The 19,127-nt window shown below is 42.0% G+C and overlaps 3 protein-coding genes across 9 annotated transcripts; 1 reads left to right on the top strand and 2 right to left on the bottom strand.

The window, feature by feature from the left end:
• Positions 1 to 182: 182 nt before the first annotated feature.
• si:dkey-150i13.2 (mitochondrial carnitine/acylcarnitine carrier protein) lies at positions 183 to 5,443 on the bottom strand. Its single transcript, XM_058084225.1, has 9 exons — positions 5,103 to 5,443; positions 3,998 to 4,090; positions 3,765 to 3,892; positions 2,107 to 2,197; positions 1,642 to 1,759; positions 1,397 to 1,469; positions 1,207 to 1,316; positions 601 to 722; positions 183 to 532 (listed from the first exon to the last, which is right to left on the bottom strand). Exons 1-9 carry the CDS (start codon positions 5,202 to 5,204, stop codon positions 470 to 472), a joined length of 900 nt encoding a protein of 299 aa, XP_057940208.1. The 5' UTR covers positions 5,205 to 5,443; the 3' UTR covers positions 183 to 469.
• Positions 5,059 to 11,894, top strand: ndnl2 (necdin-like 2). 6 transcript variants are annotated; one of them, XM_058084234.1, is made up of 11 exons: positions 5,059 to 5,324; positions 6,457 to 6,509; positions 6,618 to 6,728; positions 6,790 to 6,875; positions 7,002 to 7,081; positions 7,156 to 7,250; positions 7,325 to 7,401; positions 8,134 to 8,176; positions 8,253 to 8,315; positions 9,711 to 9,825; positions 10,614 to 11,894. In XM_058084234.1, the coding sequence occupies exons 3-11, from the start codon at positions 6,643 to 6,645 to the stop codon at positions 10,707 to 10,709; spliced, it is 741 nt and encodes a 246-aa protein (XP_057940217.1). In that variant the 5' UTR covers positions 5,059 to 5,324; positions 6,457 to 6,509; positions 6,618 to 6,642; the 3' UTR covers positions 10,710 to 11,894. The 6 variants fall into 6 exon arrangements, with proteins under 6 accessions (XP_057940217.1, XP_057940213.1, XP_057940214.1 ...); XM_058084230.1 differs by having other exon boundaries at positions 5,068 to 5,324; positions 6,812 to 6,875; XM_058084229.1 differs by lacking the exon at positions 5,059 to 5,324 and adding an exon at positions 6,152 to 6,232 and having other exon boundaries at positions 6,812 to 6,875.
• LOC131136891 (6-phosphofructo-2-kinase/fructose-2,6-bisphosphatase-like) lies at positions 10,764 to 18,583 on the bottom strand. 2 transcript variants are annotated; one of them, XM_058084223.1, is made up of 14 exons: positions 18,458 to 18,583; positions 16,087 to 16,212; positions 15,733 to 15,829; positions 15,576 to 15,642; positions 14,711 to 14,785; positions 14,591 to 14,647; positions 14,400 to 14,521; positions 14,057 to 14,264; positions 13,839 to 13,985; positions 13,643 to 13,747; positions 12,908 to 13,037; positions 12,063 to 12,125; positions 11,893 to 11,957; positions 10,764 to 11,823 (listed from the first exon to the last, which is right to left on the bottom strand). In XM_058084223.1, exons 1-14 carry the CDS (start codon positions 18,510 to 18,512, stop codon positions 11,764 to 11,766), a joined length of 1,377 nt encoding a protein of 458 aa, XP_057940206.1. In that variant the 5' UTR covers positions 18,513 to 18,583; the 3' UTR covers positions 10,764 to 11,763. The 2 variants fall into 2 exon arrangements, with proteins under 2 accessions (XP_057940206.1, XP_057940205.1); XM_058084222.1 differs by lacking the exon at positions 18,458 to 18,583 and adding an exon at positions 17,162 to 17,388 and having other exon boundaries at positions 10,766 to 11,823.
• Positions 18,584 to 19,127: the final 544 nt, after the last annotated feature.

The following is a 19,127-nucleotide window of genomic DNA, read 5'->3' as shown; positions in this document are numbered from 1 at the left end:
TTACTGACTAAGCCTGCTATTTAACTCAACTTTAAAGGAAAGCATATGCTGTAAAAAGTGTATAATAATTCACATTAGTACTTTAAAGACAGATTGGGGCTTTTTAAAAAGTATCATTAAAATTAGTAACTCTAATATTTATAACAGCAACTATGTAATGAAATGCAGTCAAGTGACAGCTGTCAAATTCCAATCACTTTATTGAAAAAGTGTAAAAAACTACACATGCTTGATCCTCATACCCTCATAAATACAACAAAACAATATAAATATTCTTTAAAGTTCTTTAAAATTCTAGTAAAATAGCACCTGTAACAGTGTTCATTTACATGATACAAATTCACAACTATAGTGAAAACTGCGTTGCACATGGAGCTGGCTCACTTTGCCGAGTGTGATTCTGAAGACGAGAGGCAGACAGTCGTGGCAGTTTTGTTGCTTCAAACCAGTGGCCAAGTAGAACCCGACCTCACCAGTTAGGCAAGAGCCAGTTCAAGCCCTTTAAGGCCACTTCAAAACCCAGGAAACAGGCCTGGGAGAGAGAGCGTAAGTGTTCTGGTAGACTTGTGGCAATGGGTGCAAAAACGTAGGAAGTAGTACCGCATTGGCTGGGAAGGCTCGGAGAAAGACGGCGTTGAAGCCTTTGTAGAGCGCTTTGGGTCCTTCTTCTCGAAGCAGCGTCATCAAGACGTCTGTAAGACCTCTGTACTTGCCGTCTGCAGCTGTCAAACACACACAAACACTAAGACTGACGGGCTGTCAATGTGATGACCATGACTGAGGTCCAGTGTTGTTATAGCATTAGCAATTTAGCATAGAACTAGCTAGGGGTCGATTTTCAACAACACAGTAAACATCCCCTACGTATTATAGATAAAAACTTATTTCTAGCTGCGATTAAATACGATTAATTCTGAGTTAACTGGTTTTTAAAAAATGTGATTAATCACAATCAAATCGTTTAATCAAATGACAGCCCTAATATGAAACAATGCAATGTTAGAGGTTTTTTTTACAGGGCTTCATAGTCAAAAAACATGTATGCCAATGATGTGCATTGTAAGCTAGCTCATATTAACTTGTTTTCTTGTGTTATGATGCACAGTCTCCTAATGCACTCCGAATAATTATTCAAGTTAAAAACCAAGCTTGCAGACAATTGCATAAAAATACATAAACAAAATTTTTTTGTGTGCGCGGAGTCACCAGTCTGGAAATTGGATTTGAGGACATCTGGGGGCAAAGCGATAGTCCAGTTCAAGAGTCCAGCCACACCACCGGCAAGCAGGATGTAAGCGGCGCCTAGCTGAGAAACACTAAAACACATATGACACCAAAGCAAAGGTCAGAAGTTATCTTTAACCTTTTAGCATGGAACCTTTTCATGGAAACCGACCTTTGACCCTCCGGAGTCAGGAAATTTTTGAGGTATTCATAAGTCAGGAAATAGAGACCATTAGAAGGCACATCTGGGAGAGAAAGAACATGAGATAAATCCATATGTCTCTTACATACGATTGTTACATAACATAGTACTGTGCCAGAAGCGTCCTTCAAAATAAGTGCTTTGTATCGGAGATGGGTGACAACACATGGATGGTTGCCATACGATATTAACTAGTGTAAAACGTCACTCTGTACCTCTGATGAGTGTCAGCACGGTTCCTTTGTAGACGCTGCGGATGCCCTGCTCCTTATAGAGACGCATGGCACAGTCCAGAGGACCAGAATATTTTGACCTGCCACCGCCAGCCTGCACCTGGACCACACAGCACATTTCAAGTCTACGGTAACAATAGTATAGAAAGTAGCTTGGATATACTTTAGAGCAGTGGTTCCCAAAGTGCGGTACGCGTACCCGATTCCCATAGTAGGAACATCATCATAGCGTCTTTCCTAAATCTGTAACTACACTTAACTCAAACATGGACTCATTAACCACGACCCACATGCAGGCCACGTCCAACATCAACCCCATCCATAGTTACTAAATGACGCAGTACAATCTTTTTGGATACTCTGAAGGCTAATTCTTCATAGAAACACAGTCTGCGCCTTGCAGTGTCATGGTGTCAGACAGACAGTCTGTCTGTTGGAGGACTTTACCTGCAGTAAGCATTTAATCCTCTCACCCGGAGCCACGATCACAGTGGTGAAGACCCCCGCCAGACATCCTGACAGGAATATTTGCGAATGCCTGAACACAAGACAATAATGTGACACCTAAGATGAATGCAGATTATTGGACTGCTCTCTTCCTTTGGCCCACAAATATTGATATATGATAATGTAATGGTAATGGTAATGGTTTTATTTCATTTGAACATGCATCAGATTACAATTGAATGCATCACATAATCAGTTCACAGTTCCACATGTCTAAAAGGAGTAGGAAGAAGCAAAGCTTATTAAATCCTACCCCTCCATCTGGTACTTTTACAATCAGTAACTGTTACATTTGTTCACTTCCTGCTTTCCATAATACAGTTTAAGGTTGTTTTTGTTTTTTTTTTGATTTTTAAATTTAATAGTAATTTTTTGTCCCATACCGAAGTACGAGGTGATATGACCATACAATGACATTATGTGTACCATAGTAACTGTCAATATAGTGGATTGATATCAGCGTTGATATCAGCGTGATGAGAATGATATTTTTCAGTTCTCTTCTGTTTATTTTCACAATTATGTATTTTTTGTTGTGCTCATTTAATGTGTTTACAAATGTGTTGATTCTGAAAGGAGGAAAAACAAACGCGATTGCACCCTAAACCTAATAGGTGGTTGGGCCACCCCATAGCAGCAACAACTGCAATCAAGCATAACTTGCAATGAGTATCTGTGGAGGAATTCCACTCATCTTTGCAGAATTGCTGTAATTCTAGCACGACGCGCCTTTTTAAGGTCATGCTACAGCATCTCAATAGGATGTCAGCCTTTTCTCCTCCCTCTTTGCCACTTGCGCCGGTGGGAGAGAAGGAGGCGTGGGTGCGCCGTGCTGCGCCGCTCATGAAAATTACAAAGTGCGCTGGCTACACCGCATAGGTGTGGCACAGGGGAGGTGCGCCGCACCTGCACTAGGACTACAAAATTAGAGCCCCAGGTCTGCCTAGCATGGGTTTACTGGAGCAAGCCAAAAAACCCAAAAGCTAATTTTGGGGACCTCACCAGGTTTTTTTTTTTTAGTTGACTTGAACAGGCGACCCTTTTGAGCTTGCAACGAGGACAATGGAAGGACAGAGTGTTTACACTCAGTGCAGCTGCCATTGTGACATCCAGAGAGGGGGGCTTATGAGAGGGTGGGGGCGTTGTCTCACATGATCGCAGAGGGGAGGGACCTGTTAAAAGTTTATATTTAGACGGCACTTTCGAGGAACAGCCGACTGAAACATTCACTCTGTGCTAGAAGCTAACCAGGTCACTTTGACAGGTTTTAGATCTGGGCTAAGTTTCTATCTTAATTAAAATTAAACCTGGGTTTATATTTACACCAAGTAGGTTTGACATGGCTTAAAGATCTGAGACCTGGTTTTAGTTCTAGTTTTAGACTTGCCATTCATGTTAGACTTGGGTTGAAGGTTACAGCTGGCAATAATGTTAAAGCTGGCTAGAGGTCATACAGCAAATACAGCTGGAATAGGTGCAGATCCCGGAAGCTCTAGAAAACCTTCTGTGCGTGTTTTTGTGTGTCGCTGCTCTATAGGAGTCCACAACACAATACAAAGGTCACATCCAGTTAAATGCACAAATGCTTTTTTACTAACGTTAGCGGTTGGCCAGGGTCCGTCTGCTGGAGCTGTTTCCCCAAGCCGAAGCCGAAGAAACTGATAGCCATCATGGGTGCCACTCCCACCAGAGGAGCGCCCATCCCTTTATACAAGCCCAGGAGACCCTAATCATCACACACACACACACACAAATGTTGGAGATAAAATGTTACTTGCAACCACAACAGCGACAACATGACAATGTGTGCACGGGGTGTTTTCGCAGTCACCTCTTTTGACACGGTCTTGCGAAAACAGTCATATGTTCCCTTGTAGAGGACATACTGAGGGCTTGAGGCTTTGGGCTGAGTTTGAAGTCTCACCTGACACAACAAAACAATCTTTGTAAGGTCAACTCGTGATTATTTTATTATTAGTCTCATACTAGGCTGCATGGCGGTCGAGTGGTTAGCACACAGACCTCACAGCTAGGAGACCAGGGTTCAATTCCACCCTCGGTCATCTCTATGTGGAGTTTGCATGTTCTCCCCGTGCATGCGTGGGTTTTCTCCGGGTACTCCGGTTAATTGTTGTTAAAACAATGGAGTCGCCTCCATTGTCCATAGGTATGAATGTGAATGGTTGTTTGTCTATATGTGCCCTGTGATTGGCTGGCTGGCCACCAGTCTTCATCCACCCGCCTCTCGCCCAAAGACAGCTGGGATAGGCTCCAGCACCCCCCTGCGACCCTCGTGAGGACAAGTGGTAGAAAATGAATGGATGAATAATCTCATATTTGCACAGCTTCACTTCTTTTTACACTTAAATACCAATTTTTTAAGTTTAAAAAAAATGTTTTTAATTTTAAGATGTGACACTTTATACAGCTTTTATGTCCTGTTTCCATAGGCAGATTTATTATTTTTATTTACATTTATTTCCTACAGGAAATACTATCATTGCTAAATACAAGCAAATTGAAGGTTAAGTGAAGAAGCTTGACTTCTATTTGAGAATGTCCAAATGTGACTAAATTATACTTTATGATGGCTACAGCTTGATCATGGGAGAGATTATTGTAATCTACATGCTTTCCTATAAGAAAATAGTCTAAAATGACCAAATCAGAAGTCTACTAAAAGTAGGCTTCTGCTAAAGCCAGCTATTCATAAACTTCCAAATCAACGTCACACAAGCCAAAGTATGATTTAGTCGAGTAGTGAGCATAAGTAGTTGAAAACCAATGGACTAGAATGAACTTTGAAACTAACAGCATTAGTTGTGCCTTCTGTCTTTTTAAGCTGATTGCTCAATAATCTCCCCAAAGCTTCTGAAAAAAAAAGACATCTGAAGGAAAAACTATGGAGTATGGAACTGAAAAGAACACCGAGTCACCTTGATGGTGTCCAAAGGGTGTCCAGCCAGCAGCAGGCAAGCCCCTCCGACCCCCCCGGCCACGAAGTTCTTCAGGGGAGAAACTCTGGGCTCGTCTCCCATCGTCTTCCCCGCATGGCCCGAGCCGAAACCCGGCCTGCAAAGCTCCTGCGTATGTGACGGTGCTGGGGTCTCGGTTCCGCAACGGGTCTGGCGGGTGGACCTTGGACTTTGAGGAACTCCGTGAGTGAGACCCCCTGCTGTTTCTCCACGTCGGCTCTTCCTGTCTCGCAAAGCCCTGGTCCTCTTGACTTGGTTCTTCTGCAGCCTGACTAATTGAAAACAGCCACCTTATGACAACGCTTTGCTGACAGAAAAAGTAGCCTTGCCGCCTCTTGACGTCATTATCACGTGGAATAAATAACAGGGAACAAGGACGAACAATGTTAACTATTGGTAAACAATAATAATAATAACAATTATTACGGTGTTTTATTACTAGGCTGTATGACGTGGATAAAACAGCAACAACAATTATTATTACTATAAAAAAAGTTGGTGCAATAAAAATGATTGATCAAAGTTTTCTAATGTAAAATTAATTATGCATATGCATCATGAATTAGCCATATTGTACACGGCTTCAGTCAATAGAAGTCTAAAAGCACCATGGTAGGCATGATAAGTGGGTTTCTGCTGTTTTACGGTTTGATTAAACAGCCAAAAGGAAAAGGACTTGAATATTGTATATAGTAATATAGTATAATAAATATAGTATATTTAAATATACATTTAAAGCAGTTAGAGTAGTATGTAGTTTCTTGGATGTTGGCTAATATTATTTTTTATTCAAAATGAATTAAATAATAATAACATGAATGAATAAAAATTAAAAAATATTATTATCATTAATAATAATAATAATAATAATAATAATAATAATAATAATAATAATAATAATAATAATAATAATAATAATAATAATAATAATAATACGCAATCCAAAAAAAGTAGTGTTACTCCACACCAGCAGTTGGCGCTGATGAGCACCGGAAGCAGCTGGCCAACTACCTATTAACAACAAAAGTAGAAGACTTTTGAGGCAAACGCCTCAAATCGCTACAGCGGGAACTTATCTTCTACGGCAAATTGTAATATAATTTAACATAGTTTTTGTTTGCGTCCAGATAGTTGTTTATTGGTTCATGCTTGCTCTATAAAGCTGAAGCGTCACGCTAGCAAAACAAGTTTACGTTGTGACGACTGCTCCTCGAGAGTTAGCTCCCGCCGGCTAACCTTGGCTAAAAACAGCTAGCATAGATACCTGTGTTGCATTTACGTTTCTCGACATTTTCAGTGAGGTGTATTTTTTCAGTTCAGCGTGTCGCCATGACGCAGAGGAAAACTCCGAGCCACTCGCAGGGAAAAGTAAGTCAACACTCTTCATTTTTTTTATCATGTCGATATGTGCGAGCCATGGGAACGATACAGTCAAAGTAGACACCAAAACACAACAGACTGTTATCCTTCTTACAGAGACTCAGCTGTACTTTGGGTGAGGATGAAGATGCGACTTTCACCCAGCCAAGCACATCCCAGGTCCAGAAAGGTCTGGAGCAGCTCTCACCTTCACAGGTTGACCAGAAGGTATAACATTATTGCTGCATATTGGTCCGATTATTGATTAAATGAATGTTCTGTTTGACAGAAAATGTCTACCTGTCTTCCAGACAGCTGAGGTGGTTCAGTACATCTTGGTGAAAGACCAGAAGAAGATTCCCATCCGTAGAGGAGGTAAAACCTATTGCAATCCACGTATCTTCCATTATATGCTGCTGAGGACCACACTAAGGTTTAATTGCATGGTGGAACCTGTGTTTCATCCTCAGAAATGATTAAACAGATTTTTATGTGTTGTAGATTTGATCAAACATGTCATCAAAGAGAACCGAAATATCTACCCTGAGATCTTAAAGCGAGCAGCACAGTCCTTGGACCAGGTTTGTCTTGTTTATGAGGTCTAGTGGTGAAGAACAATAACACGACCATCTTTTTTTCCTCCTGCTGTCATCAGGTTTTTGGTCTGAAGCTGGTTGAAATTGATGCCAAAAATCACTTGTACATCCTCATCAACAATCTGCAGCCTGCTGCTGGGGGCGACTCCATTACGTGAGTCTTCAGAGACTCGTTTTTCCTCTGAAAGTCCTCCAACGCCTCACTTTTTGCCCGTGTGGTCATCACAGGTCGGCAAACCCAAAGACGGCACTGCTCTTTGTGATCCTGAGTGTCATCTTCATGAAAGGCGGCGTGGTCAAAGAAGGTGAGACTCATGCTGTGTGCTGTTTGTGTACCTCAATATTAAAAAAATAACAGTAATAAATTAGTTTTTAATCATTTCAAAATCAAAAAGAGTCATCCAAATGTTTGCAATAATGCTTTGTAGAAGCGGGTAAATATTATATATTGTAAGTACACAATGTACCCTGAATATGTATTGAAGCATATACAGAAGTACAGTAAACCTCGGATATATCGGATTCAATTGTTCCCACTGGTTTTGTCCGATATAAGCGAAATCCGTTATATGCGTATACCAGAAAATGTCCGTTTTTATCCGTTTTATCCGTTATAAAAAGGCATTTCCTTGACTATGTTTCCAATGTACCTGGATGCGCAGGCAACGCTGCAAACGCTGCAAATGACGTCGTATAGCGGCCTGTCACGATTCGGCGAATCGGAGCGCCACGATGCGGCCATCCGATATATGCGAGGGAAATTTAATGGAAATGCATTGGAACGGGACTGGAGATTTTGTACGAAATAGGCGAAATCCGTTATAAAAAATCCGATATATGCAATGAACTTTTATTGGAAATGCATTACAGAAAAATTGGTTCTTTTTTATCTGTCCGTTGTGAGCGAATTTCCGATATATCCGAGTCCGATATATCCGAGGTTTACTGTACTTCATTTGAGACACTGCCAGATTGTTGCCTGGTGGTTCTCTCCCGGGATCTAATTCTGTTCCTGTTCTGTTTGTCTGCTTCTACAGGCCTAATCTGGAGCACGCTCAAGAAACTCGCAGTAGACGCTGCGTAAGGTTTATTTTTTTGTCTTGTGATAACCGGTGTGATTTATTTCCTGTTTGTTTAACACCAACTGCCCTCGCAGAGACAGACATGAAGACTTCGGAGATGTTAAGAAGCTGATCACAGATGAGTTTGTGCGTCAAAGGTAAGAACTTTGAAGTCTTTAGGGGTAAGAAGAAGAGGGAAATGATACAATTTCACTTAATTGCTCCAAAAAATTAATCTATGCCAGCATATATTGACATTATTGATATTAACCCGTGTATCAGTGAGTAATTGCACTATTGGTGGTGTTTTGTGAGATTTTTGTCAGGTAAAATATGTGCCTTTGCTCATAAAAAATTAGGAAACACTAGCTTAGTCAGTAAAACCATCGGACATATTTCACTACCTGGCAGAAACCAGCAGAGGGTGCAATTAGAATCAAAATCAGAATATATTTTCTTGCCATATCAGTGCTCCACAACTAGGAACTGTTTGCGGTGTGGTGATGCAACACAAAACAGGTCGGTAATAAAAAAAGATAAGTCAAAGTAGTAATAAGACTAAGGGCATGCAAAATAAAATGGCCGCAATTTTCTATTATGTATACTATATTGGATAATACAAGTGTAAAGGTGGCTGCACGGTGAATGAGCAGTTAGCGTGCAGGTCTCACGGCTAGGAGACCCGAGTTCAATTCCACCCTCGGCCATCTCTGTGTGGAGTTTGCATGTTCTCCCCGTGCATGCGTGGGTTTTCCATTCCATTCCGAAAACATGCTAGGTTAATTGGCGACTCCAAATTGTCCATAGGTATGAATGTGAGTGTGAATGGTTGTTTGTCTACATGTGCCCTGTGATTGGCTGGCCACCAGTCCAGGGTGTACCCCGCCTCTCGTCCGAACTCGGCTGGGATAGGCTCCAGCACCCCCGCGACCCTCGTGAGGATAAGCAGTAGAACATGAATGGAGAAAAAAGTGTAAAGGTGACCAATATGGGATTTCTGTGGCCCATACCGATATTTGGGACTGAGAAAAGACGATATCCGATATATATCAGAAATAAGACCATTAATATACACTCAATACCCGCTGGTGTGTTCAGAGCCAGTTTCTGTCAGACCATAGACTCTGGTTTATACCACACCACAGAGCAGCAGGACCGTGCACAAAACCACATGACCTCAGAAGCACGTGTGAACTTGTGAGCAGTCCAACATTTGTCCTAATTTTTGTGGACTTTAAAGGCGTCCTATCCTGCATTTTACACTTTTCAGACTGGTGTGTTTAAAATGTGCAGCGTCATGACGTTGGTTTATTTTGAAGTTATATTTTTTACACCAATGCTAAATCTTGAGTTTCTCACGTCAGAACTTTCGGAATTGGATGTTTGGCAACTCAAGCTCAGTACTGTTGATTACTTTTCTTCAAAATGGGAAGATATTTTTGCAGAGCTAAAGACCCACCCTTCAGTGATTGCATTGCATAGAAAGGAGCAAAATAGGAAAACTGTAGAGCTGCATGTGTATGGTCTTCTTATGTGTGTGTGTGTGTGCACAGGTACCTGGAGTATACGCGAGTCCCCCACACCGACCCCCCTGAATATGAGTTTCGCTGGGGTCAGCGGGCTGATGTGGAAGTGTCCAAGCCCAAAATCCTGGAGTTCATTGGTCAAGTAAGCACTTTGTCTAATTACTTAATACATTGATAGTAAGACATAGTTTCATATAACCGCCAACTTCTACTATCCAGGTTGGATTTTACTTTGTATTTGGAAACTTGACTATAGAAAATAATGTAAAGAGAAATAATCTGTTCCAGGGTAAAACTGTGGCCATCCTAAATGCTTTATTAAGTGTTATCTTTTTTCATTCATTCATTTTTCTACCACTTATACTCACGAGCCTATCCCAGCTGTCTTCGGGCGAGAGGCGGGGTACACCCTGGACTGGTGGCCAGCCAATCACAGCGCACATATAGACAAACAACCATTCACACTCACATTCATACCTATGGACAATTTGGAGTCGCTAATTAACTTGCATGTTTTTGGAAACCGGAGTACCCGGAGAAAACACGCATGCACGGGGAGAACATGCAAACTCCACACAGAGATGACAGAGGGTGGAATTGAACTCGGGTCTCCTAACTGTGAGGCCTACACGCTAACCAACCACTTGTCCGCCATGCAGCCTTGTTAGCTTTTTTTTTTTTTTTTTTTTTACAAAATCAAAATAAATCCCGATATCAGTCGACATTGGTATCAATTTTTTTTTACTGATCATGAAAAGCGATATATTTTGATGCCGTAACCAACACGTATGTGTTCCTCCAGCCACAGGAGATACGTCATGTTACATATATCGTTATCGGCTGATATCGGTCTGCATCATTGTTGTCCAGTTCTACATGTTCTGCTATACTTTTTTGTTGTTAATATTTGACTTTCTGATGTTTTGTCAGCTTCATGGCCAGGAGCCTCAGAGTTGGAAGCATCAGTACAGAGAGGCTCACGGCAGCCACGCCTCCAGTCAGCCCAGCACCAGCAGCCAAAGATGACGTCTACTTCTTTTTTTTTTATATTTTCCTTCATTTATTGACAATGAAAGTACAATGGGAGAAAAAAAGACATCTTTATGAGGCGGAAGACGATGAAAACAGACACTTTCACATGACAACATATTACAGCTGGCAAAATTATCGCCTTCATTTTCATATATTGTGATTGTGATTTTTTTATATATATATATTTGATCCACTGACATGTTCATTCCATTGAACCTTTTAAGCTTAAAATGCAGAAAATAAGGATCTCCTGAGGACAATATCGACAAAGGTCAAACAAAAGGCTTTTATTATTGCACCACAGAAAGTCAAGTCCTACATCGTACCAGTGCAAAGATGTACAGTGCATAGATACACATTTGTGTCAGGCACAGAGTCTCAGAGGACGGTTGATTGTGTCCCCCCCCCCCACGTTTATTACAGTCTATGAAACAGACTGTAATACAAAAATGGCCCAACATACATGAGCTGATACAGTAGTGTGATGGTGGTTGTCAACACACATTGTCAAGTCCGCTTCTTTGCTTGTGCTTAGTGCGTGTTCACATAAAAGACGGCATTTGACATATTATTCAACTCTGATGGAAAAACTGAGTAATCCCGGGATGGTGTATTTTACACAACAGGAGCAAGTAATCATCATGAAGTGTTATGGAAAAAGATTATCACTTATCAAAGTTTTGTTGTAGTTAGGAAGCACTTGTGGGTGGAATAAATTAAAACAGACTGTTTTGCCGGGAAGCACAAATCCAAGAAAATACAACTGGAATAGGTGCAGATTCTGGAAGATCTAAAAGGTTTTTTGTGCTTGTTATTGTGTGTAACTGCTCTATAGGAGTCCACAACTCAATTCAAAGGGATGGAAAATTAGCATAATAGGTCCCCTTTAAATAAATACTATACCTCACTGAGTGTTTATAAAGAAAAAACCTACAATTGTCATTCCAGTAGATTGTATACTTACTCCATGTTGTTCAATACAACACTCAAACCGTCAGTGAGGAAATCAACCTGAATATTTTTGGGTGTGTTTTTTTTTTTTTCCCATCTAGATGTGCTCCGGGACCGTCTCCAGGGCCTCTTCTGGGTCTCTGTTCACGTCCACATTCTGGTAAAACATCACACTTGAATGATTCTCTGATGCTAAGTGATCTTGGAGTAATAAACGCTATCTCACCACTGGCATGTCACGGTGTGTGTTCACAGCCTCGATTTTCAGGAAGACCGACTCCACTTTACACCCTAGGCCATGAGCACAGTTTAATAACGACATCATTACAAAATAACACAAATGTGAATGTATCCCAGTGCAATAATTAATTAGAATAATTACTGCTAGTGACTTACCGTATGCGACTGGTGTGAGTTTGAGAACAGTGTGAAGGGGACACTTCAGGTAGGGCAGCTCATCTGATAAACGTAACACAACACACCTTAATGTGCATACAATGTCATTTGACATGATCGGGATTTTATCTTTATTGGGACTCACTTTAAGGTACACAAAAATACACTAATACTGAGTAACTAATGAGTAAGAGTTCGGTAGTTTTGTTCCTCATTAACTACTGCAGCACATTGTTTATTTAAATTTTGCTTTTTAAGTGAGAAAGAATGATATTGTACTAATTCGTAGAGTTGATACGGAAATTTCCCAGGTTGAAGTGGACCTTGAAGGTCTCAGCATTGCGTAGCAGGTGTCAATGTGCAATTACAGCCACCAGAAACGTCTTAGAAAAGCCCTCTCCCGCCGAGCGAAGCAAAAGCTAATGTTGTTACGGTAGGTCGACAACTCTTACATACACCCGCAGCAAAATTACTTCGACTATAACTTATTTACGGCACTAAATATCTTCGCTGCTGTGCGTCGATCTCTTCACTTCCGCTTCTGGTCGTCACTTTCCCTCTTCGTGTTGAGGACGCTGATTGGCCAATAATTATTCACTGACTTGTTTCTGATTGGCTGTAACTGCGAATTGACACCTGCTTAGACGAATGATTGCTTAGACACAATGCTGAGCCCTTGAAGCCCCACTTCAAATTGGGAATTTACTTTTTCAATTAGCGCAATACTATTCTTTCTCACTTAATATGAACAAACTTACAATATGACAAACTGTAAATAAGTAATGTGCTATATTACTGTAAATTTCTGTACCTTATTGTAAAGTGTTACCCTTGATTGCTCTCACTTGCACTTTTGTCCAGGAAGTATGCCAGCAAACATCTCATCACCGCCTGGTGACAAATAACCAGGACGTTCTCTTGCCTCTCGAGCTCCATGATGACCGGCTCCAAGCGCTGGACCAGGTCCTCATAAGACTGGTAAACACACATGCAAGCACACATCATTCCAGGCTATTAGATGAAAGGTAGAGTACCACTTCTCACAGGGGGTCCTGCTAGCTTAACATTCTCCTTGTAATAAAATTCCCAGTGGGTCGGAATGCTCCAGAGAACTTCCAAACAGCTGCCGAACCCCTCTTGTTTGATTACTAGTTAGGACACTGATCGATTGTTACTTACAGATTGCTCTACTGACTCTTCAACACGACCAAGCAACGTCGGACTTCAGCAACAGTTTTTGCGGATAGTCCGGTTGCGTTTTACTACATGTTCAAAAACAGTCCCGTGTGAAGTGGCGTTGACGAATTAGCATATTTTTGTTTTGCTGGTCAGGAATCACAAACACCAACCACTTCTGCTTGATGCTTGCCAAAGATAAACAATATTAGCTTTGCCTCATACTGTAGAAAAAATATTCCCTGGTAGCCATTACTCAACAGGGCATGCCCATATAAGGACATATGGGTGATTTCAGTAGAACACAGTGTATATAGAAAAGTAATTCAAGATTGTAACAACAGGAAAAGCATAACAGGCCCCCATAAATATGGTATATGAAATATGATGTGGTACACACTCACCTCTCCTTTAGGGTAGCGATAGCGGTACTTGTCCTGGTCTCGCAGCGCAAACTCTTCGGGATAATTCTCCTGGATCTCCTCATAGGTCATCTCCTCGCAGACCCCCTGAAAAACAGCATGGACCAGACGCCATCAACAGACCCGCATGAAGCCATCAAGGTGAGGAATAAGGTCAAAATGTCTTGTTTCTACTAACAGCATCGATTTCATTGAGAGCTTTCCACTGTTCATACTGGACTCCCAGGGCTTCTGCGGTCTGGATGGTTCTCTTCATGTGGCTGGTCCACACCTTCAAGTCGCTGATGCACTGCTCCCGCATGTACGTTCCCAAAGCGCTGGCAAACTAATGGAAAAACCGGAGATCGAGTCTTAGCAAGACAGACGGATAAAAAAAAAAGGTACTATTTTCTTTACCTTGGTGCCACGAGCCGAAAGCCCCGAATCTCCTCCGATGCGACCCACCAGATTGAGCTCGCTCTCGCCATGGCGACACAGATAGATTGAGCGCGGTGTGACGTGGATGTTCATGAGGTAGTACACGATCCTGCTCTGGATGTGATCCTGGACCCGGTTCACCAGATATCTACTGCCCACGTTGAATATCTTGATGTAGGACAACTTCCTAACCACAACACAAACATCTCCAATCTGTGACGTCACTCAAAGACATATTATCTTTGTTTAGCTTCAAATAAGCCAATTCTATTAAGCTGAAATACTACATCATGGAGTACAAATCAATATAAACGGACATTACCGGTCCTTGTCGTCATCCAGCGCTACGTAAGTCAGCTTGTAACATTCAATCCTCTTCAAGAAGTCGGCCACGGCCTCGTCTTTGTCACAGTCGATGTAGTCGGGACTGCTAAGCTTCACTTGCTAAAAGTAGAATAGTGTTTTAAAACACTTCTGGTCCTGATTGTGTTCACATACACAGAGTCGACTTACTTTAATATTCTCAGCAATGATCCCAGGATCGTCACAGATGGATTCCACAAAGAAGACCTGAAGGATCCGGGTGTTACTATATGCCATTTTTACAATCGTAGCTGTGGTATTGGGGACTACCTTGTAGCCGTTCTCCTTTGCAAAACTGAGAATGAGTTCCCTGCGTTCTGGTGTGGTGTTGGTGGCATCGAAAACCTAAATCAACAGTTCAGATATACCATTTATACGGTGGTATAAAAACGTTTGGGCACCCCTGATCATTTTCTCTAATTGTTGGGCTCAGCCATTTCAGTGACGCCATCTTCACCAAGATCATGTTGTAGGTCTTTGGAGATAATCTGTGTGTTGACTTTGACTGTTTATCTGAGATGTTTCTTAGCCTGCCACTCCGGGTCTTAACTAGAACTGTACCGGTGGTCTTCCAGTTCCTCACTATGTTCCTCAGAGTGGAACCTGACAGCTGAAATCTCTGAGCTAGCTTTTTGTATCCTTCCCCTAAACCATGATGTTGAACAATAATTTGACAGTTGTTTTGAGGCCCATGATTGGCTTCACTTATGTGTATAGGTCAATTAGTTTGAGCTTACCAAACTAATTTTGTGTTCCAATAAATTAGGGTTAAATGTATTCAATAAAACAACAAGGGTGCCCAAATTTATGCAATAAAAATTATTGCACACTTTCTGTAAACCCTATAAACTTCATTTCTCATTTATCAGTGTGTATGATATATTTCACTGAAAATAGCTTATCCAAACAAGCAGTGATTTTTAAAGGGGAAATCTTGAAAATTACCAGGGGTGCACAAACAGTTCCGAAAGGACATGGTTTCGGGACCAGGGGGACCCTGGTTTGATGCCAACAATGGACCAAAAAAAGCAAAGGACATTTAAAAGAGAGACAGATTGGTTCTCCGTGATCCATTTTGGCATTCAGTTCCATGTCAATAAAACAATCAGGTCACATGATGGATGAGATCACTCACCACCACTTGACCCTGCTCTCTGGTGAAATAGTCGCACACGTCTTTTAACGCCGCCATCGCACACGCCCTGTCCGGCAGGATGTAAAAAATAGGGGAAATAATTTAATGGGAAATGAAAACTATTGTTTACATGCAAAAAAAACAAACCAAAACTTGCTTGCGTATCTTCATGGCTTCCGTGTTGTCGGGTTTGAAGAACTCGAAATTGTTGTAAGACTGCGTGGCGTCTCTGCGGTACTGACCGACATTGAACACTTTCGGACAAAGACAAAAAAAAACAAAACGAAGAGGAATCACTTTCGCACCAACGGCTGAGTAACATTTTAAAGTGCATGCAGAGCTAAGTAAAGCTGCTAGATTCTGACCACTTGTGATACTTCAAATGCAGATATTTACATATTGTGGAGTTGATAAAACAAACAATATCAAGAGGTTGCCTACAGCCACCAATGTACCCGACATCTATAGAAGACTACGGTTGACTCAACTAAATAATCCTGTCGTGTGTTACCTTTGGTGGTGACCCCAATCCAGTTGAGGTATCTGGTGAGCTTTTTCGAGATGTACGTTTTACCTCGGGCTGGCAGCCCCACCATGACGATCATAGTGGGGGAGTTGGTGAACTGGGGAACCGATGCTGAAAAACAACAATACAGAATCAAAACAAAGTTGCAGCAGTGCTAACTTTACCAGTTAGGGGAACCTCACTCCTTTCATCACTGTGGAAGCTCTTAAGTCAAATATTCTTTATTCCCTTATGTTGTACAAGCCAGAATTTCAGAAGGCCACGCCTCCAAAGTAGCTAGCATACACACAACAATAGAGCATTTTTTTGTAAACACGGTTAATGATGAAATGTACTCGTTACATACTCGTATCCGGCCAAAATTCTGAATTTGTTTGAAAGTAGTAGCAACCAAAACAAACAAACCTGCCTAGGGCAAATGGCGTCAAATCAGAATTAGCAAAGTAAACGCAAAATGGTGTGTGTTCACATAGAGTAGTTTAATAATAGTCGTCTAAGAAATGCTGCTCTTTAATACAGTTGAAAAGTAGCATTTCCAGAAATGCTGCAAATGTTTCACAGTAAAAAATTGCCTGTGAGAAAAAACAAATTGAATTTCTACAGTTTTACAGAGTGAAAGATATCATATTAAAGGAAATATTGCATTCATTTCATATATTATACTATATTGTTATTATTGTGTATTACTTCATTACATCATTTGTAGTTTATTTGGTCTCAAAACATGTTTTTTCAGTGGAAAATTAATGTCCAGATTTTGTATCATTGGCTGCATTGTGGATGAGTGGTTAGCATGCCGGCCACACAGTCAGGAGATCGGGAAGACTTGGGTTCGATTCTCCGCTTGGGCATGTTTGTGTTCAATTTGCATGTTCTCCCCATGCGTGGGTTGCTGGGTGCAGGGTGAACGGCCTGCAGGGCAGTCTCTCGCAGCCAGGAACTCAACGTCCCACTAACAACCTTCTGAGGTCACAAGCACACAATGAGAAACTTGGGAGATCATTTTTGTTGGACTACAGTGAACCCACACTAATAACACTAGCGACGGATTAGTACTCACATCCTCGACGTTTACTCAGCTTGTTCTGCATCCACGGTACCCACGTCTTCTCCAGACGGGTTTGAGTGAGGGTGCTCTGAAGGTGGGACATAGCCGCGTGTTCGGTGTGTGTGTGTGTGTGTGTGAAGAGAGAACTTCCCAGGTGAGCATGCTTGGTTTAAAAGTCTCACATAAAGGGGCGGAGTCTTCAAAGCACCTCTTTGGCTGCTGAAAAAGATGCAAGAATCTCTGATAGGTGGATGAGATATGATGTGAATGAGATCATCCACTAGTGGGAATCTCAATACATGCATTGACCCCGCCCACCACAAAGGCGGGGCTTACTGGGTCACGCTATCATACTACTTTTTTGTTTTGTTTTCATTTGTTTATTCATTCATTCATTCATTCATTCTTTTTCTACCGAGAGAGGCGGGGTACACCCTGGACTGGTGGCCAGCCAATCACAGGGCACATATAGACAAACAACCATTCACACTCACATTCATACCTATGGACAATTTGGAGTGGCTAATTAACCTAGCATGTTTTTGGAATGTGGGAGGAAACCGGAGTACCCGGAGAAAACCCACGCATGCATGGGGAGAACATGCAAACAAGGGTGGAATTGAACCATGGTCTCCTAGCTGTGAGGTCCGCGCGCTAACCACTCAACCACCGTGCTGCCAACTCAATACAAAGGATGGAAAATGAGCATAATAGGGCCCCCTTTAACACATATAGACAAACAACCATTCACACTCACATTCATACCTATGGACAATTTGGAGTCGCTAATTAACCTAGCATGTTTTTGGAATGTGGGAGGAAACCCACGCATGCACGGGGAGAAAATGCAAACTCCACACAGAGATGGTGGGAATTGAACCCTGGTCTCCTAGCTGTGAGGTGCGCGCTAACCACTAGACCGCCATGCCGCCTCGTTTGTTTATTACACTTATAAAATAATAATAATTATTATAATAATTGCTTTGATTGAATCAGTGCATGCTGAATACAGGAAGTGAACAAATCTATATCTGTAGACAAGGTAGGATTAAATATGCTGTGTTTCTTCCAACTCCTTTTCAGACATGTGGAATTGTTAATTGTAGTATAAAGCATTCAATGTAAACCGCATGAAATAAATTAAACCATAACCAAAACATAACCGCATATATGTAACATAAGAAGACAAAAACAGCTGATACACCATCAGTGACTCATGCTTTGTGCGTGACCATTTACAGGTCGTGCGTGTGCGTGTGCGTGTGTGTGCGTGCTCGTCATTTAATGTGCGATCAGGTCAAAGCTCACCTGTGCTCGTGCACCTCACGCGCTTCGGTAGAAGCCTTTTCTTGATGTGTTCCATGAGCGTCCTGGCATCCACAAGTAGCGGCCACGTGGGCGCGTGCTGGTCACGTAACCCCCCTCCCTCCCAACTCCAAAAAATACACCCCCCCCACTTGTCCTCCTCCCCCGGCAGGACGAACTCCACTGAGATCTCCGTGGTGGTTCCGTGCACGCGCTGGACACTTCATGCATTCCCCTTGACGTGTGAGTCAGTGGCAGCTGTGCACGCGCTCGGATCAATCCGGGTGATCGTCAACGAGTGACGTCACTGGATCTGCGCACGCGCCCGCCGCCCTGAAAGAGGAAATGCATTCTGGCGCGCGGCCACGTGTTTTTATTACGCAACCAAGCTATGTGAGGACGCTGAAATAGGAGTCGACCTCCGGTTCGACCCCCCCTTGTCTTGCTTATTAGCGCCTGAATGGTTCATCCTCCATACAAGCGTGCTTAAGGTACTAAAAGCTACCTTTATAGCTAGTGGTGTGACGGTCAATAGCACTTTAAAGTGCTTCATTTTACATTTCGTCCTGGCTAATGCATAGAGTTAGCCTTCACTACAACTGTGTAGGCGGTTCTATTATGTTCTTTTTCTATCCTTCCCCTAAACCATGATATTTAACAATCTTTGCTTTCA

The sequence above is a fragment of the Doryrhamphus excisus genome, chromosome 10 (genome assembly GCF_030265055.1).
Source record: "Doryrhamphus excisus isolate RoL2022-K1 chromosome 10, RoL_Dexc_1.0, whole genome shotgun sequence".
Lineage (NCBI taxonomy): Eukaryota > Metazoa > Chordata > Actinopteri > Syngnathiformes > Syngnathidae > Doryrhamphus > Doryrhamphus excisus.
The sequence above is the reverse complement of the archived record's forward strand: the minus strand, read 5'-3'. Positions and strand labels throughout refer to the sequence as shown.

Excerpts from the sequence above, each read along its gene's own strand:
- si:dkey-150i13.2 (XM_058084225.1), bottom strand. The coding sequence starts at position 5,204 with ATGGGAGACGAGCCCAGAGTTTCTCCCCTGAAGAACTTCGTGGCCGGG. Across the intron at positions 4,091-5,102 it reads ACCCTTTGGACACCATCAAG|GTGAGACTTCAAACTCAGCC; the intron begins GTGACTCGGTGT and ends TTGTTGTGTCAG. Across the intron at positions 1,760-2,106 it reads GGATTAAATGCTTACTGCAG|GTGCAGGCTGGCGGTGGCAG; the intron begins GTAAAGTCCTCC and ends TGTGTGGTCCAG.
- ndnl2 (XM_058084230.1), top strand. The coding sequence starts at position 6,471 with ATGACGCAGAGGAAAACTCCGAGCCACTCGCAGGGAAAA. Across the intron at positions 6,876-7,001 it reads GATTCCCATCCGTAGAGGAG|ATTTGATCAAACATGTCATC; the intron begins GTAAAACCTATT and ends TATGTGTTGTAG. Across the intron at positions 7,082-7,155 it reads CAGCACAGTCCTTGGACCAG|GTTTTTGGTCTGAAGCTGGT; the intron begins GTTTGTCTTGTT and ends TGCTGTCATCAG.
- LOC131136891 (XM_058084222.1), bottom strand. The coding sequence starts at position 17,252 with ATGTCCCACCTTCAGAGCACCCTCACTCAAACCCGTCTGGAGAAGACG. Across the intron at positions 14,522-14,590 it reads TCATTGCTGAGAATATTAAA|CAAGTGAAGCTTAGCAGTCC; the intron begins GTAAGTCGACTC and ends TTCTACTTTTAG. Across the intron at positions 13,748-13,838 it reads CTCTCAATGAAATCGATGCT|GGGGTCTGCGAGGAGATGAC; the intron begins GTTAGTAGAAAC and ends GCTGTTTTTCAG.